We start from the raw sequence: 24,842 nt of genomic DNA on the forward strand, positions 1-24,842 counted from the left end.
AATACAGAGCGGCACAAAGCACTTATGATGCGAATGATGCGCTTGAAGCAACACGGAGTCACAGCGCGCCGCATGTCCGCATAGAAAGGTTCAAAGCACAAAGTGAAGAGATAATACGTAGTGTATTAAATCTGTGTGATAGTTTCAGCCTTTTCTTTTAACAGTTTTAAATTTCAGTTACTGAGCTCGTGAAGAACAGTGCTCTCTAGTCCAGTGTTATGATCTAACAGACACCAACAAAATTTTGAAAACAGCACGAAGTCCTGCAAGATATAGTACTTATGCAAAACCATTTATCTTTATTTACAGATCAAGTGTAATATTAGGAACATTTACTCATGACTAGGGATGGGTACCGAAACTCGGTATTAAATCGGTGTCGGGGCTAAATTATGAAAGACCGGAGTATCGATAAGCTCTGACGTTATCGGTACTTCTGTCGGTATTGGAGAAATTAAGAAAACACACATACATTTATTGTTTCTCTCTCTCTCTCTATATATATATATATATATATATATATATATATATATATATATATATATATATATATATATATATATATATATATATATATATATATATATATATATATATATATATATATATATATATATATATATATATATATATAGCCAGCTGTTTTTATGTGCAATAATATTCAAACATTTGTCTATGATGCATTTTTGCTATGCGCAATTCAGAAGCCAGATCGCGCTCACGCGGGGAACTTCAGCACACGCAACATGAAAGTCCTGTTTAATTATGATAGAAGAGAGAACCAACTATTCAAACATCTGCTCACACTTTAGGCCTGTGGCTGTTATATTAAGCTAAGTATTTTTTTTTTTTTCCGATTTTGGCTTCCAAGGATTATAGCCGCATTTCTTCTAGCACAACTCCCTTCATAGCGGCGCGGATTCGTTCCTCCGAATCAAAACTTAACATCTGAATCAGCTCAATCAGTGATTGTTATAAAATGCCGTCTTTACTGTTGCTACATTGCAGGACATTTTTGATAGTAAAACGTTGAAAGTACAATCTGCTGTTCCCCAGGCTGAAATGTGTGTGCGCGCGTGTGCCTGCGCGGCGGCGTGCTCCAAAACGGACAAGCACACTTTGAGCTTCGGGCGCGTCGAAATAACACACAAAAATATGCCAAAAAATACACACACAATGTGTCAAAATGGCCGGTTATGAGAGTCTTCACTTTTATGTTTTAAGTGGACGAGAACAGTTGGGAGAAAATCCGATGCGTGTCAGTATATTGTCTTAAAGTGTCAGACTGGAGCGTGAGCCATCAATGTTAATCAAAGAACAAAATGCAAAGAGAAAATCACCCACAGCTCTTAATCTGAACAACGTTATAGCTTTAATAAACATAAATCTATCAGTACATACAGTGAAAACTATGCAGTGCTCATTTACATTTGATTACTTTTGTAACTATTACTTACCTGAACATTAATATTAGTAGACCTTCATGGAAAAATGAAAGCACTGTTTATTTAATTTCGTTTGTGTGTTTGTTTTATTGTATTTGTCAGTTTGTTTTACTTTGTTTCTTTATCTTATCTTATGTATATAAAACACGAAAAATACCTGCACACTGGTGCATTTACAAATTGATGAAGTGCAGGCATTTTTAGTGTTTTATATACATAAGATAAGATACTGTAAGAATATGAACAAAGAAACAAAGTAAAACAAAAAGTACCGATAAGAATACCGTTAAAGTACCGGATCGATAAGCAGTATCGATAAGAGTAGTAATACCGTTAAAACCTTAACGATACCCATCCCTACTCATGACCGAACGCGACACTCAGTTTGAATGCTGAATGGAGGATGACAGACAGCCGCAGTGAAGAGAAGAGTTTACGTCAACTTGACTTAAATATTCATCTGTACCTCACATTAAACTATGGAACGGCTTCAGAACACTTTGAATATAGTGCACGAAAATTTTATGGTTTTTTATAATGTGTTTGTGGCTTTTGTGGGGCTTTTGTGGCTTTTGTATCGGAGCGATACCGATACGGACTATTGGATCAGCGCACCCCTACAACTAAGTTCGTTTATAATGAAGCACCATGACAGCTTCCACATGTATATTAAACAAAAAGTAATAAGCCCTAGAGGACTTAAAACCATCACAGTCCATCAAATTATAGTATTCCATTATGAACCTGAAAGCCAAAAACTGTAGGTTTCTTACATGAAATACAAAAAGGCTTAGCTACGCAATTAAATTCTCCATCAGTCAACCAAAGACACCATAGCCAAACCATAGCCCCAAATGCATAGAGAAAAGGTTTAATTTAAGCCTTGACGCCCCCACATGTTCAGGCGTCTGCATTTCTGCAGCCACCTAAATTAGCTGGGCTGTGGTGGTGAGCCACAGGGTTTGTTATTCTGCAGTGAATTGTTTGTAATGGCTATAGCCACACAGCTTGGAGGAGCATCAGGACAGCAGGATGGGCTGAAGATGGCATCACACTCATCCAGCTCTTGTGTCATACCACAGTGCGCAGTGGGTGCCAATGAAAAGGGCAAACCCATTCCTGGTTCCAATGGCTTTTCTTTTCCACAAGTTTATTTTTCTTGCAAAAGTGCTGCATATCTGTCTACCTCTGTGGTTTAATGTGTCAAAGAGGTCAGGTGTCTCATAAAGCCACTGTTATGAGGATTACAACTACAGCAGTGGTTCTCAAGCCTTTTTTAAAGACCTTTTTATTGAAGTTGTGTAGAACAGCATATAGGAGCTGTTGCAGGGACATCATGTCACAGGGTCTCTCTCTGTCTCTCTCTCGTATGCGCCCAAATGCGCTCTCAGGTACCGAAATTTGGTACCGAATGATTTAATGCGAATCGGTACTCTGTAGTACCGACGCAATTCAGTCGGTACCCTTAAAAGTACCGAGTTCAGTAACCAAACCTAGCTTCTACACTATAGATACACAGAGTACCAGCTTGACAACAGCTGACTTGGAAATGTACACTCAAGGCCTACCTGATGTGGCCACCAAATATGTCTGTGATGGGAGTGCGGATGAAATCTGCCTGCCGGGTGATGGAGGTTTTGTTTCTGGGCCCGACCTGTTCCCACTCATTATCACTGCCTTCGTCCTCCTTCTCAGCAGGGTCTTCTTCCACTCCTGGCTGAGATTCGGGACCATTTGGTGTGGGGGCTTCTGATCAGAGGCAGAAAGAGACAATATAGTTAATATGAAGCAGCCAGAAATAGTATTATCTAGAGTGGACAGGACACCAGTCAAGAGCCTGATTTCCCTTGTAATTAATACTGAAATAAGAAGGGAACGTACTCTCTTCCTGTGGAGAGATAAGCTTCTTCAGTGCCAGCATTTCCTCATGCAGTCCATTTAAAATGAAACCAAGATACTCCTCCGCATCCTCCTGGCGACCCTGCGAGAAAGAGAGATCATTAACGCATGCTAACAGTGCCAAACTTTGCTCATCCACCACACCTCACACCACACTCTTTGACTTTGTTCCAAACAAAACCAGTTACCAGTCAGACAATGACTATGCTTTTGAATGAAGGTACTATTTTCAGAAAGCAGTGGCTTCCAAGCCACCAACCTAACGACTTTAAAGCCTTTTTAAAGCCTAACGACTAATTTGAACCACAATTTAATTCAATAACTGCAACGCATATGGAACAAGAATAAATTTGCTGTTCTTTCAAATCAACTGCCAAATGGCACATGTAGGATTGTGGGAAATCATCTCCAAACATGTCCAAATCGGCCGTGCCCTGATGCCATCCGTCCTCTCTATACTGTCCGCAGAGATAGTATTTCTCATGTACACTTGTTCTTCCAGATCCAGAAGACTGTGTATCCAAAGAATCAGCTCATTAACTGAGGTCGTTATCTTTCAGCTTTGATCTTGTTCATTAGAGCTTTCTGACCAAGGAAGACACTCAATGTTAGTGAATGTGCAGACAGATACATAAAGAAATGGAACAGGAAGGTCTTGTCCTTGGATGTGTCAAGCACGAGTGTCTATCATTTTGACTTTGTTGAGAGATGACCAACTAGTAAATTGTTGGTGGCAATTACTACCAAAAATGACATGAACCAGATTTGTAGTAGTTGTAGTTTTCTTAAGATAAAGGAGATATTTACAATGTGTACCACTGGGCACCCTCGAAGAACGAGACTTAAAGGTTACCTATCATGAAAATCAGACTTTTCCAGGTTTTAAGTGCTATAATCAGGTCCCCAGTGTATCTACCAACCAAGGAAACATGAAAAAGTTTAACCCAGTAACTTTGTTTTAGTAAGCCTTTTTCTGCAAGCTTCTGAAAAAACGAGCCTGTCTGATTTCGCTTGGTGATGTGGCAAAGGGATCTCATTATAATATTACTGCCCCTTAATCTGTAAGTTTCCACCCGCTGCGCCGTCATTTTGATTTCTCAAGCGACAACGGTGTACCAGTTCTAATGCCATGGTGAAAGATTGAGCAAAACATGTTAACTGTTCTGTCTGTGGCTGCACAGACGAGCACAGAACACTATTTAGTCCCAGGCTCAGAGGAGACAGAGCAGTGGATTTAGTGATTTACTGTATGCTGCTGCCACACAGATCTAAAATAATCATGCTATTTATTTCCCAGCTGTTTACCTTCACAGACATAACTGACTGTTTTTGTAACTCATGTTTTAACTTAAACTTGTGTGAATGAGACTTTGTTTACTCACATGCTGTGACAGCTGCTTTCTGTCCATGTGCACACTCAGAAAACCGTATTATCAGAAGTTTAAAACGCATGAATTCAGCACGATAAACGTGATAATCAGGTACGACCTGAAATGGCGCAGCTCTGTTCTGGAAAGGGGGCGGGAGCAGCAGCTCATTTGGATTTAAAGAAACAGGCACGAAAATCAGAGTGTTTCTGCTTTCACTCAAAATAGGCATTTTCAAAATGATAATAAATTATCTGTGGGGTATTTTGAGCTGAAACTTCACAGACACATTCTGGTGATACCAGAGACTTATTACATATTGTAAAAATGGGCATAATGAGTCTCTTTTAAGCAAACCCCACTATTAATGGGCTTTATTAAAAACAGCCCAGTCTTCATAACACTTACCTTCTCAGAGAGGCTTGATTTGATGAGGGTGAGGAGTTTATAGATGTATGTGGGTTCAAAAGGAACACCCACTCTAAGATCTTTCATTATCTTCTCTCCAGCAGCTACAAAAAAAAAAAAATAAATAAATAAATAAATAAATACAGAGCGGGGAGTAAAAAGATTTAATCAACTCTGGAAAGACTTTACCTTGCTGTTTAGCCTTGGAAGGGACAGGCATATTGCTGAACTCATTCACAAGCCGAACACTACAAGACAAAAGATTATGGTCAACATATTAAAAATAAATAAAAAGTTACTCTAATTTCATTGCATGCAGCAAATGGCACGAAACTGCCCAAGTCTTTGGTGCTTAAATCGCCTAAAAACAGTACATCAATTTCTTTTTTTATTATTATAGTAGGCAGACAGCACTAAAACGTGCATTTGGTCCAAGAAAATTTTACTTTTTTTTTTGACATGCATTTGCTGTATCTTGCAAAAACTTGTGTTGATTACTTTAAGCCAATCAAAATAATTCAGATGTAGTCTAGTCCACATTTCATATTTCCATCTTAATCTGAAACTTGGAAGGCAAAATAAAAGATAAGACTTAATTTATTATGAATGATACATCTGGTATCAGTGTATAAACAGATGTTTCCCTTCATATTTCACTCCAGTTAAAAACACAAAACCTGTAATGTTTTATTCTGAATGGACCAACGTATGCTGTGGAAGTTTGATAGTTCTGGTCAAAAATAAATAAATTAAACAAAAATTATGTGGTGGCATATGACAAACCTGCATTATGGAAAAGACCTAACTTCAAAACTGATCACTTGTGCCTATTTCTAATTTTGTTCTAATGTAGTTCAAGCATTTTAAGCTAGAAAACACACAGAATGGATAATAGTTATGACTTATTCCACATCCAGTCCACAACACATTGTGTAATAAAATAAATAATTATGACGACTTAATTAGGGCAGCAAATTAGCCTACAACTTACAAGTTATCCATCATGGGTGTGGATGTGCAGGGTCTCTGAGTCTCAGTGAAAAAGGGAATAGACTTCATCAGATGATACATGGGGGGACATGCAATCAGGGCCTGCAGGGTCTAAAGCTCAGTGTCAAGGTAAAAATGAATAAACCGGACAAGACAGCTTGATCAATTCAGTATCGTTAAAGCAACATCAGTAAAACTGGAAGAACTGTGGCAAAGAAAAAGGATACAGCATTGATATAGCACCAGTTTCCCTTGTTAATCAGTCCTCTTGGTTGCAAAGACACCGGTTTGTGTATCAACTTCACATTCTCTATTATTTCTGACAAATGGAAAGAAAAATGAATAATGTTCGCGGATGAAATACTAGTGATGTACAAAACTACATATTTTCAAGATGAAGTAATAGGTGGGTCTTTAGGAAGCCTTGTACGAGTAAGTGTTTCTTTGGGGGGCATTTACATGGTGTTTTGCCATTCAAAAGCAACATTTAACTAGATACACAGTCTAAAAGGCACAAATCTAGACACTTGTCAATCTTAAGAGTAAGAAAAAAGATGTGATGTCCATCACTAACCTTGCAACATGTGACTGATGCACATGAAGCCAATTGTGGCAAAAATGAGGAGAATTTTGTACCACGCCTAGGAAGGGAGACTGAAATAATTGTACAGCTCCCATGGTAACGTGGAAATTTGAATGGATCAATTTTGGAAGAGAATTAAAGTGACATGCATAGCAGAACTGAAAACAGCGATCCCTTTATCTTCCACTGGTTAAAACATGTTAATGTTTCTATGACAAGCTGGCTTGGATGCTTAAATAACAACCCATTTTACTTGTGACAATGACTGAAACGATATTTAAAAAATAAAAATACAGGGAATTGACTGGACTGTCTAACAATGGCCAACAGCATGTGTGGCCTAAGTGACATCAGAAAAAAAGAAAGTGATTTGATTTATAATGATGAACTGCACATAACATGAAAAATATGCTTAAGTAAATGGGGTCAATTGTGATCACATGCTGATTTTGAAGTTACAGTAGTAAACAGTCAACAATGGTCATGTAAATCTAAATGTTCCTTTAATTTTAGCTTGCAGCTTTGTGTGACTGTGGCTGGATAGACTTTAACCAGGTCACATCACAGTCACGACTAACTCAAAACAGCAGCTAGAGCAGAAATCCAATTGGAGAGCCTTAAAATAAAAAAAAATGCATAATGGCACTCTGTAGATTTATTCTGAAAACTAAAACTAACATGTGAGGGCAGCCAAGGGTCAGGACAAGAGCTGAGATTCCTCTCCACTTAGTTCCTGTCCAAATGTCTTACACCAAAAGAGATTATCAAATGACAAAAGGAATGCTGATGGAAAGTCACTTGTTTCACAATCACCTTTTTTTGCACAAGAATATATGTATTATGAAAACTGATTTACAAGATCATAAATCCCATCTCCATTAGCAGCCTTGAAGAAAAACACATCGGAAATACAGTCATATAAATGCCATCAATCAAGCAGACGCTCTTCCTGTTATGCAACAGAACATGCATTTACCCAGGAGAAGAGTCTAGAATGTTTGAGTGCCACATAAGCCAGTGCTGAGATCAACAGAATGTGTCCAATCATAATACGGCAAGTCTACACAATACACAAGGCAATCGTTTTATAAGTCAGATTTTTTAATTATCACCTTTTTCTTGAGCAAGAATTCTCATATTTGAGAAACAAATTTAATTTAATTTAATGCAGTGGAAAGTCCCTGTGATTGGTTCCAAGGTCATGAAATCAGGTCACAGTTGTTAAATGAGCAGTAGCCATTGTAGAAAATCAGCACTCAGGCTCTAGATGAGAAACCACCCTGCTTTTTCAGACAGACTGGGATTCCCATAAATTCTCTTTCTGAGCGTTAATGTTGGAAATATGATGGGCCTTTTCTCAAGATGTGTCATGATTAGTTTGAGCAACAAAATGAGGAAATGTGGTTTTTAAAAGAATTATGAGCAAATAGGCCCTAATAACCTGTCTGAAGTGTTAACATGCTGCTGCCATCTTGTGGAGAGAAACATGAATCACAGAATCTAATGGAATAGTTTAACAAATTAACTTTCTGCTATTTACTCATCTTCATATTCCAAACCCACATGCTGTTATTTCCTTTTCTGAAATACAAAAGAGAAATCTCTTTTGGTCTTTAGCTTGACTGATGTAGTCACAATAAAGAGTCATTGTAGGCAAAAGAGCCGTGTGAAGATTCTTCAAAGGCAGATATAAATAACAGAATGGCACATGGTTTGGTGCAAAAAGAGTAAGCTTTTCAGAAATTGAAGATGTGATTCCATTTAAACAGATCAGAACTGAACATTTAAATTCTAAATAAGCTAACAAGTTAGTTCACTAACATTTTAGATTGTTAGTAAATTTCTACCTTAACCAAGATTGGTCATTTGAATATAGGCTGGGGCAATGATCATGTGAACCATGTAAAACAATAACAAAAACACAAAAGGATAGTTCACCCCATAAATTGAAACTGTCATAATTCCTCACCCTCATTTTGCTCCAAATCCATAAGAATCCTTATCTTCAAAACCGAAATAAAGATTTTATGAAATCTAAAAAATATTTATCCCTCCATTTAAAGTCGGTTGACCCAAAACTGACCCATCAAAAAGTTAAAGCCAAGGTAAAATGTAATCCGTATGAATCAAGCACTTTAATCCAAGTCTTCTAAAGAGACATGCTCACTTTATATGAACAGAATTTAGATCAATATAAATTGATCAACACGCATGCATAGAACTATAAACTCAAATGTGCTTGCATGAGAACTTCTGTTTACCATATTTTATATGCCCCATGTATGTGTAATTAAAGTTTGTGAATAAATGCCTAAATTAAATCTGTTCATCACATGGATTATTTTTACTAAGTTTACTAGATAGAATTTTCTTAAATATCTTCATTTCTGTTTTAAAGACTAACGAAAGTCTGATTTGGAAGAACACGAGGATGAGTAAATTACCACTGGGGTTGGGCGATGTCTACAAAATTGGCATCGGACGATGTCTGCAGTGAAACATCGCGATGGACGATGACATCGGCGGGCAGGGCTGGGGGGTGTGCCCCAAGCATAAATTTTGTATGAGCGTACGCACACCATTCGGCGTCTGTTCGCGGCGCCTAGTATAATATAAATAGAGTAAGTGTGATCATGAATCTCAAAAGTGAAACTAAAAAGTGACCGCACAAAAAGCAGTTTCAGTGCCAGGCATAATAGCGGCTCCCTGATGCCCACAATTTAGGCTATATACAGTATAATTACACAATGATGTAACAGCGAGAGAAGTTAGGCTACGGAAATAGATATTTTCCTCCCATCATGAATTTATTCCCTTTTGGGGTCCCGTAGTAGGCTACACGGCATTTTCTTTCCGAACAGGGTACTGGGATGCGGCGGATAGCGAGGGGGCGTGGAATCACAATGCCGGCTCAACATCGTGATGTCTATCAGCCATCGGCGATGGACGATGGCATCGTCTATCGGCCCAACCCTAATGACCATTTTTATTTTTTGATGAACTATCCCTATACGCAAACGAGTGAGCAAGCATTTGCTTAACCAGTTGATAAACAGATGTTATGTGCAGTACAACATTCTTTGCGGTCTGTACTCAAAACCTCAAACACGATCATGTCACATTTTACCTGCCAATTTCGGGGCCATAGGGTCTTCAGACATGGGCACAGGGCTCTCGTGCACCTCATTGGCCTTTTCAGGCAACTCTGAGGCAGCCGGAGTGAACGCCACGGCAGCAGGCACGCTCTTCACCTCAACATAAGCCTGAGGACCTCCAGGCAGAGGCTTGGAAGTGTGGAAGAGGCTGGCCCAGGATTTCAGGGGGTTGGCCACAGGTGCTGCAGGGGGACCGGGCGAGACTACCGGCTGAACTTCAGAGTCTAAGGAGAGAGGGGTTACAGAGGAAGCTGACTGCACCTCGCCCGTTTCAGACGGGTCTTGGAGTCCGTCGGCAGCTCCGGCAGCCGAGGCAGTCTCTGGCAGCCCGTTAGCCTCCCCCGAGCCCTCGGCCTCCCTTTCATCAGTAGTAGCAGGAATTGTGGTTGTGGCCACAGCAGCAGCAGAGGGAAGAGGAGATGGTGGAGAGGAGCTGTGCCCTCCATTACCCAGAAGTACTGGACTCTCTAGAGCTGGGGGTTCTGCATGTTGCTCTGCAGTCCTGGCACTCTGTGCCACCCCGCTGCTCTGAGAGGACGAAGATGAAGTAGACAAAGAAGCTGCACCATTTCTGTCAGACAAAGAGGCAGCTCCGCTCGTCAAGTCCAATGTCGAATTGTCAGGGCTTTCACAAGTCCTCTGATGGGAAAGAGGGACGGTTTGGGGTGTGGATGTACTGGATGTTACAGAATTTGGGGGGATGAGCTCAGCCCCAGATAACACGTCGCCTACCATGTCCTCTGAACACGTGAGTGGAGCATTTGGAGTATGTCCATTAACCAGGCCTGAGGCACCAACTCCATCTTTGGCCAAACCGGTGCTGTTGCAACCCTCCAGGTAATTGTAGTATCCCGGCGGCCGTTTTTTCTTTTTCTTACGTTGTCCTAAGCCACCTGAAACCCCATCATTGTCCGAGTAGGCCTGGTGGCCGCCCAGGACTGAGGTCTCGGAGCAGCATAGGGAGTTGAAGTCGGCGCCATCTGGTATATCAGCAACCGGTGTGGCTGTGGGAAGGGCCTTCTGAGATGGTTGGCAGCCTAAGATGAACTCAGGGGCCTGAGGATTAAGAGTGCTGGAGACTTTGTACAGCGAGTCTTTCACTGCCACATGCTCCGCATTCATTACCTCATCCACGCCAAACTCGATATGCTGGTAGTCCTCTCCTGTAGATCAAAACATCTCAGTTAGACTGACATACATGTAAAAAGGCTCAGCATAACTGCCATTTCTACAAGGAAGTTCTCGATTTGAAATTAGATACTTCAAGTTTTTAGTTACAAATCTTAACTTGATTATTCAATAAGCTCTACCAAAGGATAAAAATATGAAAAAGTTGTATTCATAACAAATCATGTAGTTAATAATTAAATACTACAAATCTGATTGGATACATATAAAGTGGTTGTGGTGCTGAAATGTGCAGACTAAGCAGTGAAGGATAGTTTGAAGTGAATGAAACAGCGTTAGTCACAATTACTGTAAGACTGAGTCTTAAAAGTAGCCAGTAATCAGCGAAATCAAAGCAACCAGAAGTCATCATGGGAACAAGATCCCAAGCAATGGATAAATGAATAGATAAGACCCCATCCTCTGTTAGTATTCATTTTAGAGGTTTTATTTTAGGAAAGCATGAAGGACTGACTCATAAGCAGGTTGTGCACAGTCAAGACTGCCACATTTTCAGGTGGAGTTAGAGGTCCTGAAAGACGGTCCATGAAGTCATATTCTTAGTCCACTCGCAAAATGTGATGGCTTTTGGAAGAGAGTTTCCAGAAAAGTAATAAAAATAAAAATAAAAATGTCAAAAGCCTCCCATCAACTCCAAGCACTGCAGGTAGATGCGTACATGTGCCAGACAGAGGCCTGGCGCCTAGGCATGCAAAGCTCCAAAGATTAAATGGACAGGCAAGAATAAGAAGTAAGGGTTTAAGGTTGATAAAGGGGAAGGTTTAGAAAGCTGTCAGTGTTTAAGACCTGAGTGTTGAGTTCTGCTACAAAAACAGAATAGTAAGGCACTGTGTAGTGGACCGAAAACTCACCGCAAACCTGCCGTCTCAATGATTCCGTTATGTAAGGCACAGCAGGAGTGCAGTAACCTCCTAAATAATTGATACAGATGAGGGTGAAGGTCACAACTACCTGAGAGGGCAATATGATACTGTCCTGGGAAAGATTATTAGAACTACAGAGATGGGCATGTAGCCTAAGGAGGTTTATATTCAACTCAGTGATGAATGAAGACCATTCTACCAATTAAGGATTAGGATGTGAACAGGACAGATGAATTTTATAAAATATGTTTTCCATGTGTGATGATGTAAGCTATGGTTAATGCATAATACATGAAAACCATTTTGTGTGCTTACGTGACAGTAATTGTGGTTAAGGATCTTGTAATCTATAACTCATATCTTTATTTCTGAATCAGTACTTGTAGCAACATTCAAAGTGAGGCTTTGATCTTACCTGAGGAATGGCTGACGCAGGAGACTTTATCATTGAAGGGGGGAAGCTGATAAGAAATTTACATGAGATCACTCAACCACATCAAGTCAATAAAATGTGTACATACACACAAACAAACCTTTATAACCTACAAATTTAAATGCATGTTATCTGAACTAAACAAGCACAATTGTTTATAATGTACTTTGGATTGGAAGGCTGGAGTATAATTTGCAACCAAAATAGACGGAGGATGTAGTGTGCTAAATAATGACTTGCGCTTTTTTTTTGTACAAAAGAAAAAGGAGGGAAAAGGTGGATGGAGAGTACGGTGGTATAGCACCGGCAATGTAACATGCATAATGGAAATGTATTTGTATTTGAAGTCAAATTTACCATACCTTGTGTAAAAAATTGGAGCAAGATTAAGTAAACTTACATGCAGCATTTCCTACACTAGCTCTAATGTTAAATTTTTAACTGATATATTGAAAGCATAGTGTTAGAGAAAATTCAGTTTCAGACGATCCAACACTTGCACATTTATCACTTGCTTAACTGTTGCACATGAGAATGGAAAAAGTGGAAATGATAAAATACATTGTTATTTTACATATTTGAAACTTACAAAAACAAGCTCTACCTAATCACAATATCTTTATGGTAACAATTATTTTGAGAATAAAGGAAGTTATAAATGACAATATAGTAAATGTAATTACTTCTAAAAAGCTAAAAGAATGCTTTGAACAGCCTTTAACATTTAATGTGTGTTTAGGATGAATTCACGTGTGATTATTTTACCTCAACGTAACAGCGGGGAGTCACAAAGAACTGATTGAACTCGTCTGGGCTGAACTCCCCAAAGATGTACTGTGAAAAAAAAAAAACATCAAACAAACACAATGTTTGGTGTCACTTAATGATTGTTAGGTATTTTAACTTCATGTTAATTGCACACACACAATCATTTATTAAAATTATGGCACACTATAACAGAGGTGGTCTTTCTGGCGTCAGTCAGCACCACAATGAGTCCATTATTAAATTCAGCCCACTTATTAAAGCACTGTGTATGAGGGTATGTGAGGATATGGCAGCCATCATTACCGCATGATTGCAACATCAGGTTGGGTGAAAGTAAAGAGCAAGTTGGAAACTGATGAGTCATGCAGCATGGCAATATGGCTCCCTCGTGTCCCACTTTACAGGGCAAAGCAATGGCAGAGAGAGACCCTTCAAGCACTCACTTCGGCCAATGTGTAACATTGTTTGTGCACAGACATTTAAACATTATATATTGTGAAGGTTTTTACATTGATAGATTTTTTGTGTGCTGACCACAACCTCTGATCTGACTTTTAATTCCTTAGACTAAACAAGTACTCCAGATGAATTGAAAGTGGTTTACAACAGAACAAGTCAGAGAAGTTTAATTGACATCAAAAGATGCATCAAATATGCACCAATTCATTAACTGTGTTACATGTACAATACATGCACAATAGGAAGTGAAAAGCAGTAGAATATGTGGATATTTTACCACGTCAATATATTTTCCCATGCTACTAATGGGTCAAGATGCTATCTGTAATCGACACTGATTACTACCAGTCTCCTGACCTCCAAATCTCACAGCTTCAATCGCATATTAGTCATGCTAGCTTTTTGCAATAACAAGCCTTCTCTCCTGATGTGGGATACTGGTCAGATGAGCAAACACATGACATTATACCTTGAAAGTCATTTTAAAGGTTCCCAAATTTAATGCTCCAAATAAACAAAGATTGTTCAATCACATTCTCATTTGACATTAGACCATTTTAACTCAAATACGATACACGCCACATTTGAAGCAGAAGAATGGGAAAGCTAGGAATGTGCAAAAACAAATTCTTTAAATTAATGACTACTTGCTTAGTGTATCTTAAGCAAGATTTGTCCAATCACGTTTCTAAGCATACGTTCACATTTGGGGCTGTCGCGATTCGTCGATTTTAGTCGACTAGTCGATTTTTAAAAATCGTTGACTTCATTTTGCTCGCGTTGACTAACCAGCAGAATACTGGAAGTGGCGCATTTCACGGACGAGAATCCATAAAACACATTATTAGACTATTTTCCAAGGCTGCATGATATATTAAACCCATTTAAAATCATAATGAAGCATAATTGTGAATTCACAAACGCTATGATTTAATTAAATAATTCTATGCGATGCAGTTCTAATACAGTATCTGCCTTTATTTACATGCGTGTAGGTTAAGTTTGTGCGTCTCACAACGGCTCCGTTCACAGTAGCTCCATAGAAACTCATTTACACATCGCTGCATGCTGTTGTGAGTTTGGGTTTATTATAACGTTCATCTGGGAACCCAACGTGCGCCATTTCATCAGATTTGTAAGGTAAATCATTTATAAATCTACTCAAACACAGGAGAATACATTGCGATTTCAAAATAAAAGCTCAAACCCTCACTCTGAGTTTACACGGTTTGATGTCCACATATTAATTTAATTACAGTGACTATAGCATTTCTGTTAATATTCATTATATATATTCATTTCAATTAAATGGTGCTTGGTCAATATTAAACAAGGATTAGATCGCGCAGTAATGTGTAAAAACAATCGGCAGGCCGCTGGCGCCCCCTGCAGGCCTTTGTTGTAATGCGTACTGTACATTAGCTCTGTTGTTTGTAATACATTATGTATTTTAACAGTTTTGCTCAATAAAACCATATGATTTCTTGCTTTTGATACTTTATTTGAACTAATTATTGCATCATTGCTTTTATATATGTATTTTAAGTCATTTTAAAAGCTATTGTTCACTTACATTTATTTTATTACCAAATATCTATCTATAAAGTCGAGTCGTGACGTATTGTTAAGTATGGTGACCCATACTCGAAATTGGTGCTCTGCGTTTAACCCATCCAAGTGCACACACACAGCAGTGAGTAGTGAACAAATGCACATCTATCCATCTATATCTCTATTTAAATATATAATTATAGGGCCCTATGAAATCCGTTTTATTTCCTAATTGATTTTTTTCCATTTAAATTTTTCTATACTCCGTTTTAATGGTTAAATAATAATTTTTTAAAAAGCCTGTCTAATTAATCGAGTTTTACAGTTTTATCTGTACCAAATTCTGTTTTCCATTATTTTCTGCATTCCATTTTAATGGTTCCATTAAATTTCTCCAATTAAGCATCTCCAATTAATTAATTTTATAGTCAAGTATTCTTTTTATTATTATTCAGTTATACAGTTCTGGAGATGTTGTTCATGTATTTATGTCCTCATTTAGTGAGGCGGCAGACGTTAATATTACCGCAAGCCTCACGCACGCTTCTGTATAGCAAGCAAAACCTGGGATATTTATAAAAAAAAAAAAAAAAAGTTAAAAAGAACAGTGTTTAGTCAAAGTAGAGATTTTGTGTTACAATATAAACTATTCAAAAGTTGGGGGTCAGATTTTTTTCTTTCTTTTTTAAAGATACTTTAAAAAAAGTTTAAAGAAAATGTTAAAAACTTTATTCAGCAAGGATGTGTTAAATGGATGAAACTGATAGTAAAGACTTGTAAAAAATATTTATATTTAGAATAAATGCTGTTCTTTTAAACTTTTTATTAAATCAAAGAAAAAAGAAACACAGGTTCCAAAAAAATATTAAGCAGCACAACAGCTTCAACACTGATAATAAATCAGCATATTAGAGTGATTTCTGAAGGATCATGGGACACTGAAGACTGTAATGATGCTGAAAATACAACTTTGATCACAGGAATAAATGCTATGTTAAAGTATAGGTATTAAAATAGGAAACCAATATTATAAAATCGCAATAATATTTCACTATATCACTGTTTTTTCTGTATTTTTGAAATGAATACAGCCTTGATGAGCAAGAGACTCAGTCAAAAACCTGATAAATAATTGACCTTGTTTTTGAGTCTATAATACAGGCCTAACATAGATTATCAAAACAAACTATTTAAACTGATAGAATAGAATAGAATCTGAAGCCAAACTTAAGCTGAGATCTGCAAGTTAAATATAAAAAAGTGAACATATGAATTCTTCTATAGCCGTCTAAACATCATAATGAAGTACGGTTTGTACAATACACTTGTGACTTTATTTGTCTTTGTTACCGTTCTTTGCCCATCCTCCACTATTTCCAGCACTTAATCAAGCTGCTCTTCTTTAATACATGAGGACGTTTTATGTCGCATGTCATTGCGTTTGCGTCGTCTCTCGTGTTGAGGGCACCGCAACCATTGAAGTATTCAGTTTCTACAGCGACTCATTTGGTGCATATCGTTCTCTTTCTATGAAACCTGTAAACCGCATTCACTGGTTCTAACTCCGTCGTGACATAAGCTCTATAGCGGTTTGCCCGAGCATTGCTATTCTTTCCTTTTTACTGCGGCATTCAATCATATGGCTTCTCAACTCATTTTTGTGTGCGAGAGGCACATTATTTCTTCTGCGCGTCCGCGGTGGAAGAAGAGCGCGGTCGCGCACATGCTCACCTTAGAGGAAACATTGTGTGGGAACCCTGTATTTAAGGTAGCCCGCCGGGCAGGGCAGTGATACATTTTGGTAGCCCGACTGGAAAACACAATAGCCCCGGGACGTCGGGCTAGCGATTTTGCGAGCCCTGATATCATAATTGTCGTTTCAACGATGTGCAATTTGACATTTTGCAAAAACCAAACAAAACACCTACCGAGTGCACACATACATTAGCCTACATGGTGATGAAGCGGGTTAAACAACAGTGCACGTGCGCATTTAGAGCGAGTTCTTTCACTGCATGATTCAGTCTATTAAAATGCATTAAGAATGGTTGCAAAATTCAAGATATGGGGGCAGAAAATGTATATATTTACGTGTCATAGTTAAAGTCACACAAAGAGTGCAGTTTTTTTTCTTCAAAGATTAGCATGATTACAAATGCAGGGCTCCAAACTGCGACTAAAATGGTCGCATTTGCGACCAAAAATATTAATTTGCGAGTGAAGTTTTTGCTGAGGTCGCCACTGGCGACTATATATAATTTACATGAAAGGACTTTTTTCCCGATTGTTTTGCGCTCACATCTTTTGTTATGTTCACGTATTAAACTTACATAAGACGATGCGCATCAAAGTTTTACTGGAAAAGAGTTTCAAACAGTCCTCGTCTCTGCCGCACACAGTCTGCTGAACGCAGTGAGAGAGACCTGAAAGGGCCTGTTTACACCTGGTCACTTCATGCATTTTCTCTGATCGGATATCTATATGATTTGTTAAAACGTTTCCCCATTTATACTTGGCCACATAAATGTGTCTTCGCAAAACGGATATAAATCCGTTCTTCAATTCCCGCTTCATATGCAAATATAACGGAGTTCACGTCAATGAAAGCAATGGATAATTTTATTAATTATCAGCTAATTTCAATATCACAGATCTTCTTATCGAGATCTTAGTCTATATGCTGTGTTCTGTTAATGCATGGACTTCCTGTTATTTGAAGCGCACTTGCCATCCAGTAATCGCAAAAAACTTTGTGCTGTCTTACTTTTTAATAAAAAAAGTATCAGCTTTAAAATGCTACGAAATTCAAATGATGCGGTTTGGGTGCTCTTTAATGCGGACCACAAGCGCACACTTTGGGTAATATAAACACCAGTACCCCGCGTCCACACGGTCCGTGTATGCGTCCGGATCGCGCGAGCGGAGAGTAGCGCACTTAATGCTCAGGCGCGATCTCTTTAGCACCTCAGTTAAAGCAGCAAGTGAACCCATTATATATTTCGATTTACTACTGTAGTATGAAATGAACATTATCAAAAGGTAGGCAATAAGAAAGCCTATAGTACAACTTACTGAAATGTTTTATGTAAAAGCTCATTCAGTGTTTCAAACTGAGGAAATGTATAAAGCTTGTAAACATTGCATTGTAATACATTTACCTCAGAATAACCACTCAGTGTCCATAAACTCATCAGTCAGCTAGAAAAATAACTATAAAGAGGAGCGTTTTGCTATATTTATGCGCTGTTGCATATTAATATTTTTACTTATTCTGTTGTACATGATTCAACTCCTCCTATAAAATTGCATTTTACTAATGAAGAAAAACAGACTGAATGTGTGAAAGACGTGACAACATTTATAGGATGCACTGCACTCAGTTGCCAAGTGATGCTTATGGTCCATGATATTGGTACAGATTCTGTGTAACGAACAATTCTTTGTGACTGTATATTTCAAGTTGTAAAAGACATTTAATTCACACTTTAAGTGAACCTAGTCCCCCGGTCGACCTGATCATCTACAAGATGGATTAAAATGCTGATAAAGCCTAGAAAAGATAAGACATAAACACATGACAAAATGATTGAAATGTTAAAATAGGGGGGGGGAAATAAAATGATAATAATAAAATAAACCACTTTTATTCTGTGGCACCTAAAAAAATTATTTGGCGCCTAAGTTTTTCTTTTATAGGAGCCAATGGCTCCTTACTCGATTTTTTTGTCTGGAGCCCTGAAATGTGATATTTATTTTGTACAACAGTTCAATAAACAATAAGTTAATATTAAGAGACTTACGTTTTAGACACCATGTTGCCCGTTTTTGCTACATTTCGCCGACAAAAAATTATTCCAAACGACTACAGCACTGTTTTATCAGATATCAGCACAATAACACACACTGCACAATATAGTCCAATTATCATTATCGAAAAAATCTAAAATAGAGATTTTTCTCAATATCGCACACCCCTAGTCTATAGTACCATATTATTAAACCGTAAAATGACTGTAAAAAGCATAATTTACAATTCAGATACAAGTTCACAAAAACAAAGTTTTATAAAATTAAGTCAAAAGTATTAATATTGATTTTAACAATTATCATCAATAAATTATATAAATTAAATAACATGAATTAGGGGTGTGCGAAATTGGCAAAAAATCTTGATATTTTATCGATAACGATAATTAGACTATATTTTGCTGAGTGTGTTATTGTGCCGGTATCTTAAAGATTACCATGGACAGCTGACTCTTGAATTTGTTTTTATATTCTGCATATTCCGTGTGGTCAGTTCACAGCAGTGATGGAAATTAGTCTTTTCCAACAAGTTTTATGGGAATTTTTACCTTTAAGCCATTTTTTCTAAAAGTGTGCATCATCTTTTGAGTCAAATTCTTGCATTTGGGCTGTTACCAAGCAAATGAAATCAGTATCGACAAAATGTATCTTTGCAATGCATATGAAGTGGCATTTAGATGTATTTACACACGGTTTAATGCAGCTCAGAGGGACATAGAATGTTAACCTGCAGTTACAAATGCATAAATAATGTTTTGATATCTGAAACATAAAACGCTGAAAACTGATGTTCGAAATTATTTTAAAAATGAAGATACTTTAAAGTGAAATTAAAACGGCCAATAGGTGGCAGTAAGTCAGCGTTAATAAGAGAGTCATTGCGATTGAACTGAATCATTTAAACGGTTGATTAATTCACGAACGAAACAACCCCGTCATGTTGCTCAGAGACGCGAAACAGTGCTGTGGCTGTGTTTGGAATTATTTTTGTTGTAGAAATAGAGCAAAAGCAGGAAATATGGTGTCTAAAACACAAGTCTCTTAATATTAACTTCTTGTTTATTGAACCGTTGCATAAAATCAAAACCACATTTGTAATCATGCTGAAAAGGCACTCTTCGTGTGATATTAACTATATGAAATGATATAAATATAGGCTATACATTTTCTGCCCCCATATCTTAAATTATGTGATCATTCTAAATGTATTTTAATAGACTGAATCGTGCAGCGAAACTCGTACGCGCACTAGTTTAACCTATGTTTACTGATTTATTCTCTGCCAGCAGGTGTCGCATTTGGCTGAAATATAACGGTTTTCCCGGTAAAGGCAGTACACAAAACAGTGCAGCACCGGACTTTGAAATTGCAGCACTCATTTATTTCATTCAATTTTGAAGTTTAATCGTCACATTCAGCCATATCGCAATTCTTGTCTTTCCGTCTCCAAATTTAAGACCGCTTGAAATCATAATTAAGACTTTCTTGTACAATTTAAGACTTGAGGCCTTAAATTTGATACAACTAAATTTAAGACTTAAGACCCCGCGGAAACCCTGAGTTCAGTTCATTTCAGAAACCCCCTTGAGGTAATTGGTCATTATTACTAAGGGTTTTCTTAACCAAGGCTAGCAACTGGTTGCAGGCCTACAGCCTTCAGCTGTCTTGGGAGTATTCATCTTAATACATGGCATCTGGTCCTATAATGGTTAGACCATCCTGCAGATAACCTGCTTTCTCTGTGAAGGCTATAATTACCTTAATCCTACAAGCACTAACAGTGTAACTGAAAGACTCCTGAATTTAGTTAAGACTAATCACTACACTGACCATTAAGTAACTATAAAATTATTTTTAAAAGTTTATGTCTCAGTAACTTCATGTTCATGCCAGGTGAACTGAAAGTGTCAAAGATGATAAACTCAACAGGCTCTGCAAGCGTGCACATAATACCCCTTCGCATTCACCACTAGCTGCATGAAAAGGGAGAGCAAGAAAAAAAGAAACTGCAGTTCAAGCACATGTAACTGTTTGCAAATCACCGACCTACACTGCTGAAACGGCACCATGACAAGGGACAAACAGCAAGCCGTAATCCAATGGCCTCTGGATGGCGAGCACAATCACAACAGAAAGAATGTCTCTTTGCCCCTTTCCACACTAAGCTCCCCATCGCCGTTCATTTGGACTGGGGATTACCACAAATTAGCCATCTGCATTATTTCAACATGCTCTGGTGATAACACACTCGCACACACTTCCGTGAACGCGAAAGAGCCATGGGTGATGCTCACAAGCGAGGAAGTGTTAAAGTCACCATGAAATCAAAATTGACAATTCTTACTAGTTTATGGAATACTGCAGTGATTAGAAATGATTTATCCACACATACTTAAACTCATGTACCCTCAATCAAAAAAATGTTTTCCACTTCACCTCACCAACAACATCCCTTCTCTGATGACGCTTGCACCGGTTCAAGGGCAAAAATCATACCATTCCAGCAACCTGTCACTCACATGAGATCGTAGCAATTAGCAAACAATCCAATCAATACTGGATAGACAAAATCAAGACCAGGCCTACATTACTTGTTTGAGAAGCAGTTTCACTCAGATACACCTAACAATAAAGAATAAATAGCGATCACAACTTTAGTTCCATACTGACTTTAACATGATAGGTTGCTTAATTTAATCTTCCAGTACGTTAAAATGATAAACCACATTTATGAAGATAAAGAAAGAGCTGCTGTGAATCTGGTTATGTAAAATGTGTCATCCTCCCCACAGATAAAGACGAACCAGACAAGTCACTGGATTTTCTGGTTTCAGACCTTCCCTTAAAAAGAATCACATAACAAGTTCACCCATCACCACAAACACCACATCCAAACGCTTTCCAGTGTTTCCCACAGGATTTTTTGAGACTCGTGGAGGCAGGTGACGTCACATGTTAATTTGCATATTTATGACGTCATTGCGTCAATTTTGCGTTCATATGAATTTTGGCACTTCAGATGTTCTGTCACATACTGTAATACAGCTGAATGCCCAATAAAGCAGTTCACATTATATTTTCTGTTGTCATACACAAAACAAGTAAATGGACCCATTAATACTACGTTAACCAGGAGTCACTCTCACTATACTCCTAAATCTTGATTTATAATCACGACACAATCTGATAAAATCAACATACATTTAACTTGCACTAAAAAACAACTATATGCGGTGGTTTTGGCTATATTACTGTTTTGTCTCATTCAGCGCACTGTCTGCATCTGAGTAACAAACTATGCGCATATTAACAGACGAATTATGTTCATATTTAAAAGTCCAAACAGTCAGTAAGCGACATATGCTTGGAAACACTGTTTTGTAAATGATTTATTGACGATTTTGCTGCGTTACGGCAAACTGAATGCGCTGCTTCTCTGCCGAGAGAGGCAACACTGCGCGGCGATAATCAGACCTCGCGCTCGTGGGGCAGTACTAGAGACATCTTCCAACTGAACGATAGCTAAGGTTTTTTCAAAAAAAGTTGCTAGGTTTGTCAGTATGTACCTGTTATGGGGAAAAAGCCGCCAAAAAGGTCTGAAAGTTGTTAAACATTGTGCTAAAATCACGCTCGTGCAGCCCACCCAGGTAAAGTCTATGTGTGGGAAACACTGCTTTCAGATTTGGCTTTTCTTTTTTATGCTATGGCAAGACCTTAATATTGCTCAGTCCAGCAATATGTCGTCAAATCAACGCAGGTCAAACATCAAGTAAATCAAATCAGCCCTAAAACCAATTACTGATTCAACATATCTACGTATCCCCTAATGCTTCTTTAGAGCAACAAATCCCCTATATATACACATACAGAAGGAGATGAACAAATTTTTACTTTTGTGCTGCTAGCCATAAATCCTGTTGTACCATTTCAATTGTGGTTCCATCATCCCACATGCCAGCTCACTGAGCTTTTAAAGCAGATGTCATCATACTTGGAGAGTGCCCATCAGCTGCCTGCATTTCTTTTTCCATTTATCTATAACAGGCTACAACTGAGGGATATCCTCTAAACTAACAACATTAAAAGACATCGGCTCACAAAGCTTTGTAACGGTTGAAAGTGTGACCAGTGCCAAGGGAATCTGTGGGTACAGATCAGCATGCACTTGAGGAAGTCGGAAACTATTGTTTACTCGATGTGGGATTCCAACTAGGCTGTGAATTTATTCTAAATCACAGTTAACTCAACTTCTGTTTGACGTTTTTGTATGCAGTCACAGTTAGTCAACGTAAACCAGCTGACTAAAAATAATGTAGCGGTGCATATTAGTGCTCAACCGAAATGGCTTTTTTGAAGGCCGATGCCAATATATCAGACAGCATGGTGGCTGTTGGCCTATATAAAGATGACTTGACACACTGTTTAATTTAAAAATATTAAATAACTTATGATGCAAAAAAAATATGTATTTCACATATTTACTCAATTTTAATTTAAAAATGAATTACTAAGACAAACTTAAGTTTGCTTCATACTAGGGCTGGGCGATATGGCTGAAAACTGTATCACGATATCAGTGTTTCATATCGGTCGATATCGATAATTATTGATATTTTTTTTTAAGGTGGTACATCAAGTTCGTGGTATTACCAGTCTTGGCGGGGACGACGGTCTTGCATAATTTGCAGACGACATTTGGTCTGACTACGGTCAACTTTTTTTTTTTTTGCGCGTGCGCACTTAGACACGAGACAACGATATGGCGCAACCAAACCTGATACTGTTACATGATTGGCTGTTAGCGTGTCACTCCCTACGTTGCTAGGTTACCAGAGAGCAAGTGCCTTTGTTAATGCAACCAAACTTGTTTCGCAGCCTTTGTTTTCTTCCGACGAAGAATAAAAAAATAATCGAACGTTTTATCGAACACATTTTTTATTGATATCGTTCACGTGTCTATCGCGATACATATCGTTATCGTTTTATCGCCCAGCCCTACTTCATACTCAAGCAACTAAAACCTCTTGTTTTGTTCTGATCATTTTGATCCAGAGAGTTTTTCCTCTGAAAATGCTAGTTCATGTTATCGAAAAGGACTGTAACTAGACGGCTTTGCTCACACAGGGTATGACAACTTCTCAAAAAAAATTGTGATCATTTTTCAATGATCATCTTTTTAATCCCACCTTGTCTAAATGAAAAATTACAAGCCTACAAAAACTAAAAAAACCTTTTTAAATGAACTTTGAAAGTGAAAAATTATCCACTAAAAAAACCAAACAAACAATAAATAAGTAAATAAAATAAAAATTATTCAAGATCTGGTAATATAGCAAAGAAAATATATAAGCAATTCTCAAAAGACAGGTCATTTTTGACCAGGAACAACAAATTAGGCACAGATTTTAATTCTGTAATAATATTATAGTATTTTTCACAAATAAATAAATCGTCTTTGAGCACTTTTCCTGAAAAATGACAGGGTAACATATACAACACACAGAGAATGACATGAATATGACAAACTCTCCATCAGACCATTGCATGTGGGTTTTTATGGAGGCTACAAACACACTTCAAAAGGATCTAAATCGTGGGATTAAATATTAAATATTCAAAGACTTCCTTAAATTATATTCATGTGTATGCTGAATGCTGACAGTATATGGATAAATAGTGTTTTTATTACTATAAAGCAATGAGATCTTCAGTGCATCTGCCATTCTAAGTGCGGTCAAAAAAATAAATAAAACTTAATATAGATTGATATATCGCCCAACTAGTGCATATTCTTATCTAAAGAGAACTTTTCTACAAACATGACTGTGACAGTACGTGAATGATAAACCTAACAATACTGTAAGAAATACATAAAAGGTACTTTTAAGATTAAACTAGGTGAAAAAAGCAAAAGCAAACATGACAA

General features: G+C 37.8%; 1 protein-coding gene across 3 annotated transcripts in view; it reads right to left on the reverse strand.

Annotated features, from left to right (window-relative positions):
- The window catches only part of LOC306871062 (ubiquitin carboxyl-terminal hydrolase 10-like), a 38,262-nt gene that overhangs the window by 12,204 nt on the left and 1,216 nt on the right, over positions 1–24,842 (reverse strand). For 2 of the 3 annotated variants that reach the window (XM_079418744.1, XM_079418746.1), the window contains exons 2-11: positions 13,097–13,165; positions 12,314–12,359; positions 11,887–11,946; positions 9,820–11,010; positions 6,337–6,428; positions 6,111–6,220; positions 5,309–5,367; positions 5,120–5,223; positions 3,327–3,426; positions 3,014–3,194 (exon numbers count right to left, since the gene is read on the reverse strand). In XM_079418744.1, the coding sequence (XP_079274870.1) occupies positions 3,014–3,194; positions 3,327–3,426; positions 5,120–5,223; positions 5,309–5,367; positions 6,111–6,220; positions 6,337–6,428; positions 9,820–11,010; positions 11,887–11,946; positions 12,314–12,359; positions 13,097–13,165 (2,012 nt within the window). The remainder of the gene's footprint in view (positions 1–3,013; positions 3,195–3,326; positions 3,427–5,119; positions 5,224–5,308; positions 5,368–6,110; positions 6,221–6,336; positions 6,429–9,819; positions 11,011–11,886; positions 11,947–12,313; positions 12,360–13,096; positions 13,166–24,842) is intronic. The other variant, XM_079418745.1, reaches the window with a different exon arrangement.

This window comes from Barbus barbus, assembly GCF_936440315.1.
Source record: "Barbus barbus genome assembly, chromosome: 1".
Classification (NCBI taxonomy): Eukaryota; Metazoa; Chordata; class Actinopteri; order Cypriniformes; family Cyprinidae; genus Barbus; species Barbus barbus.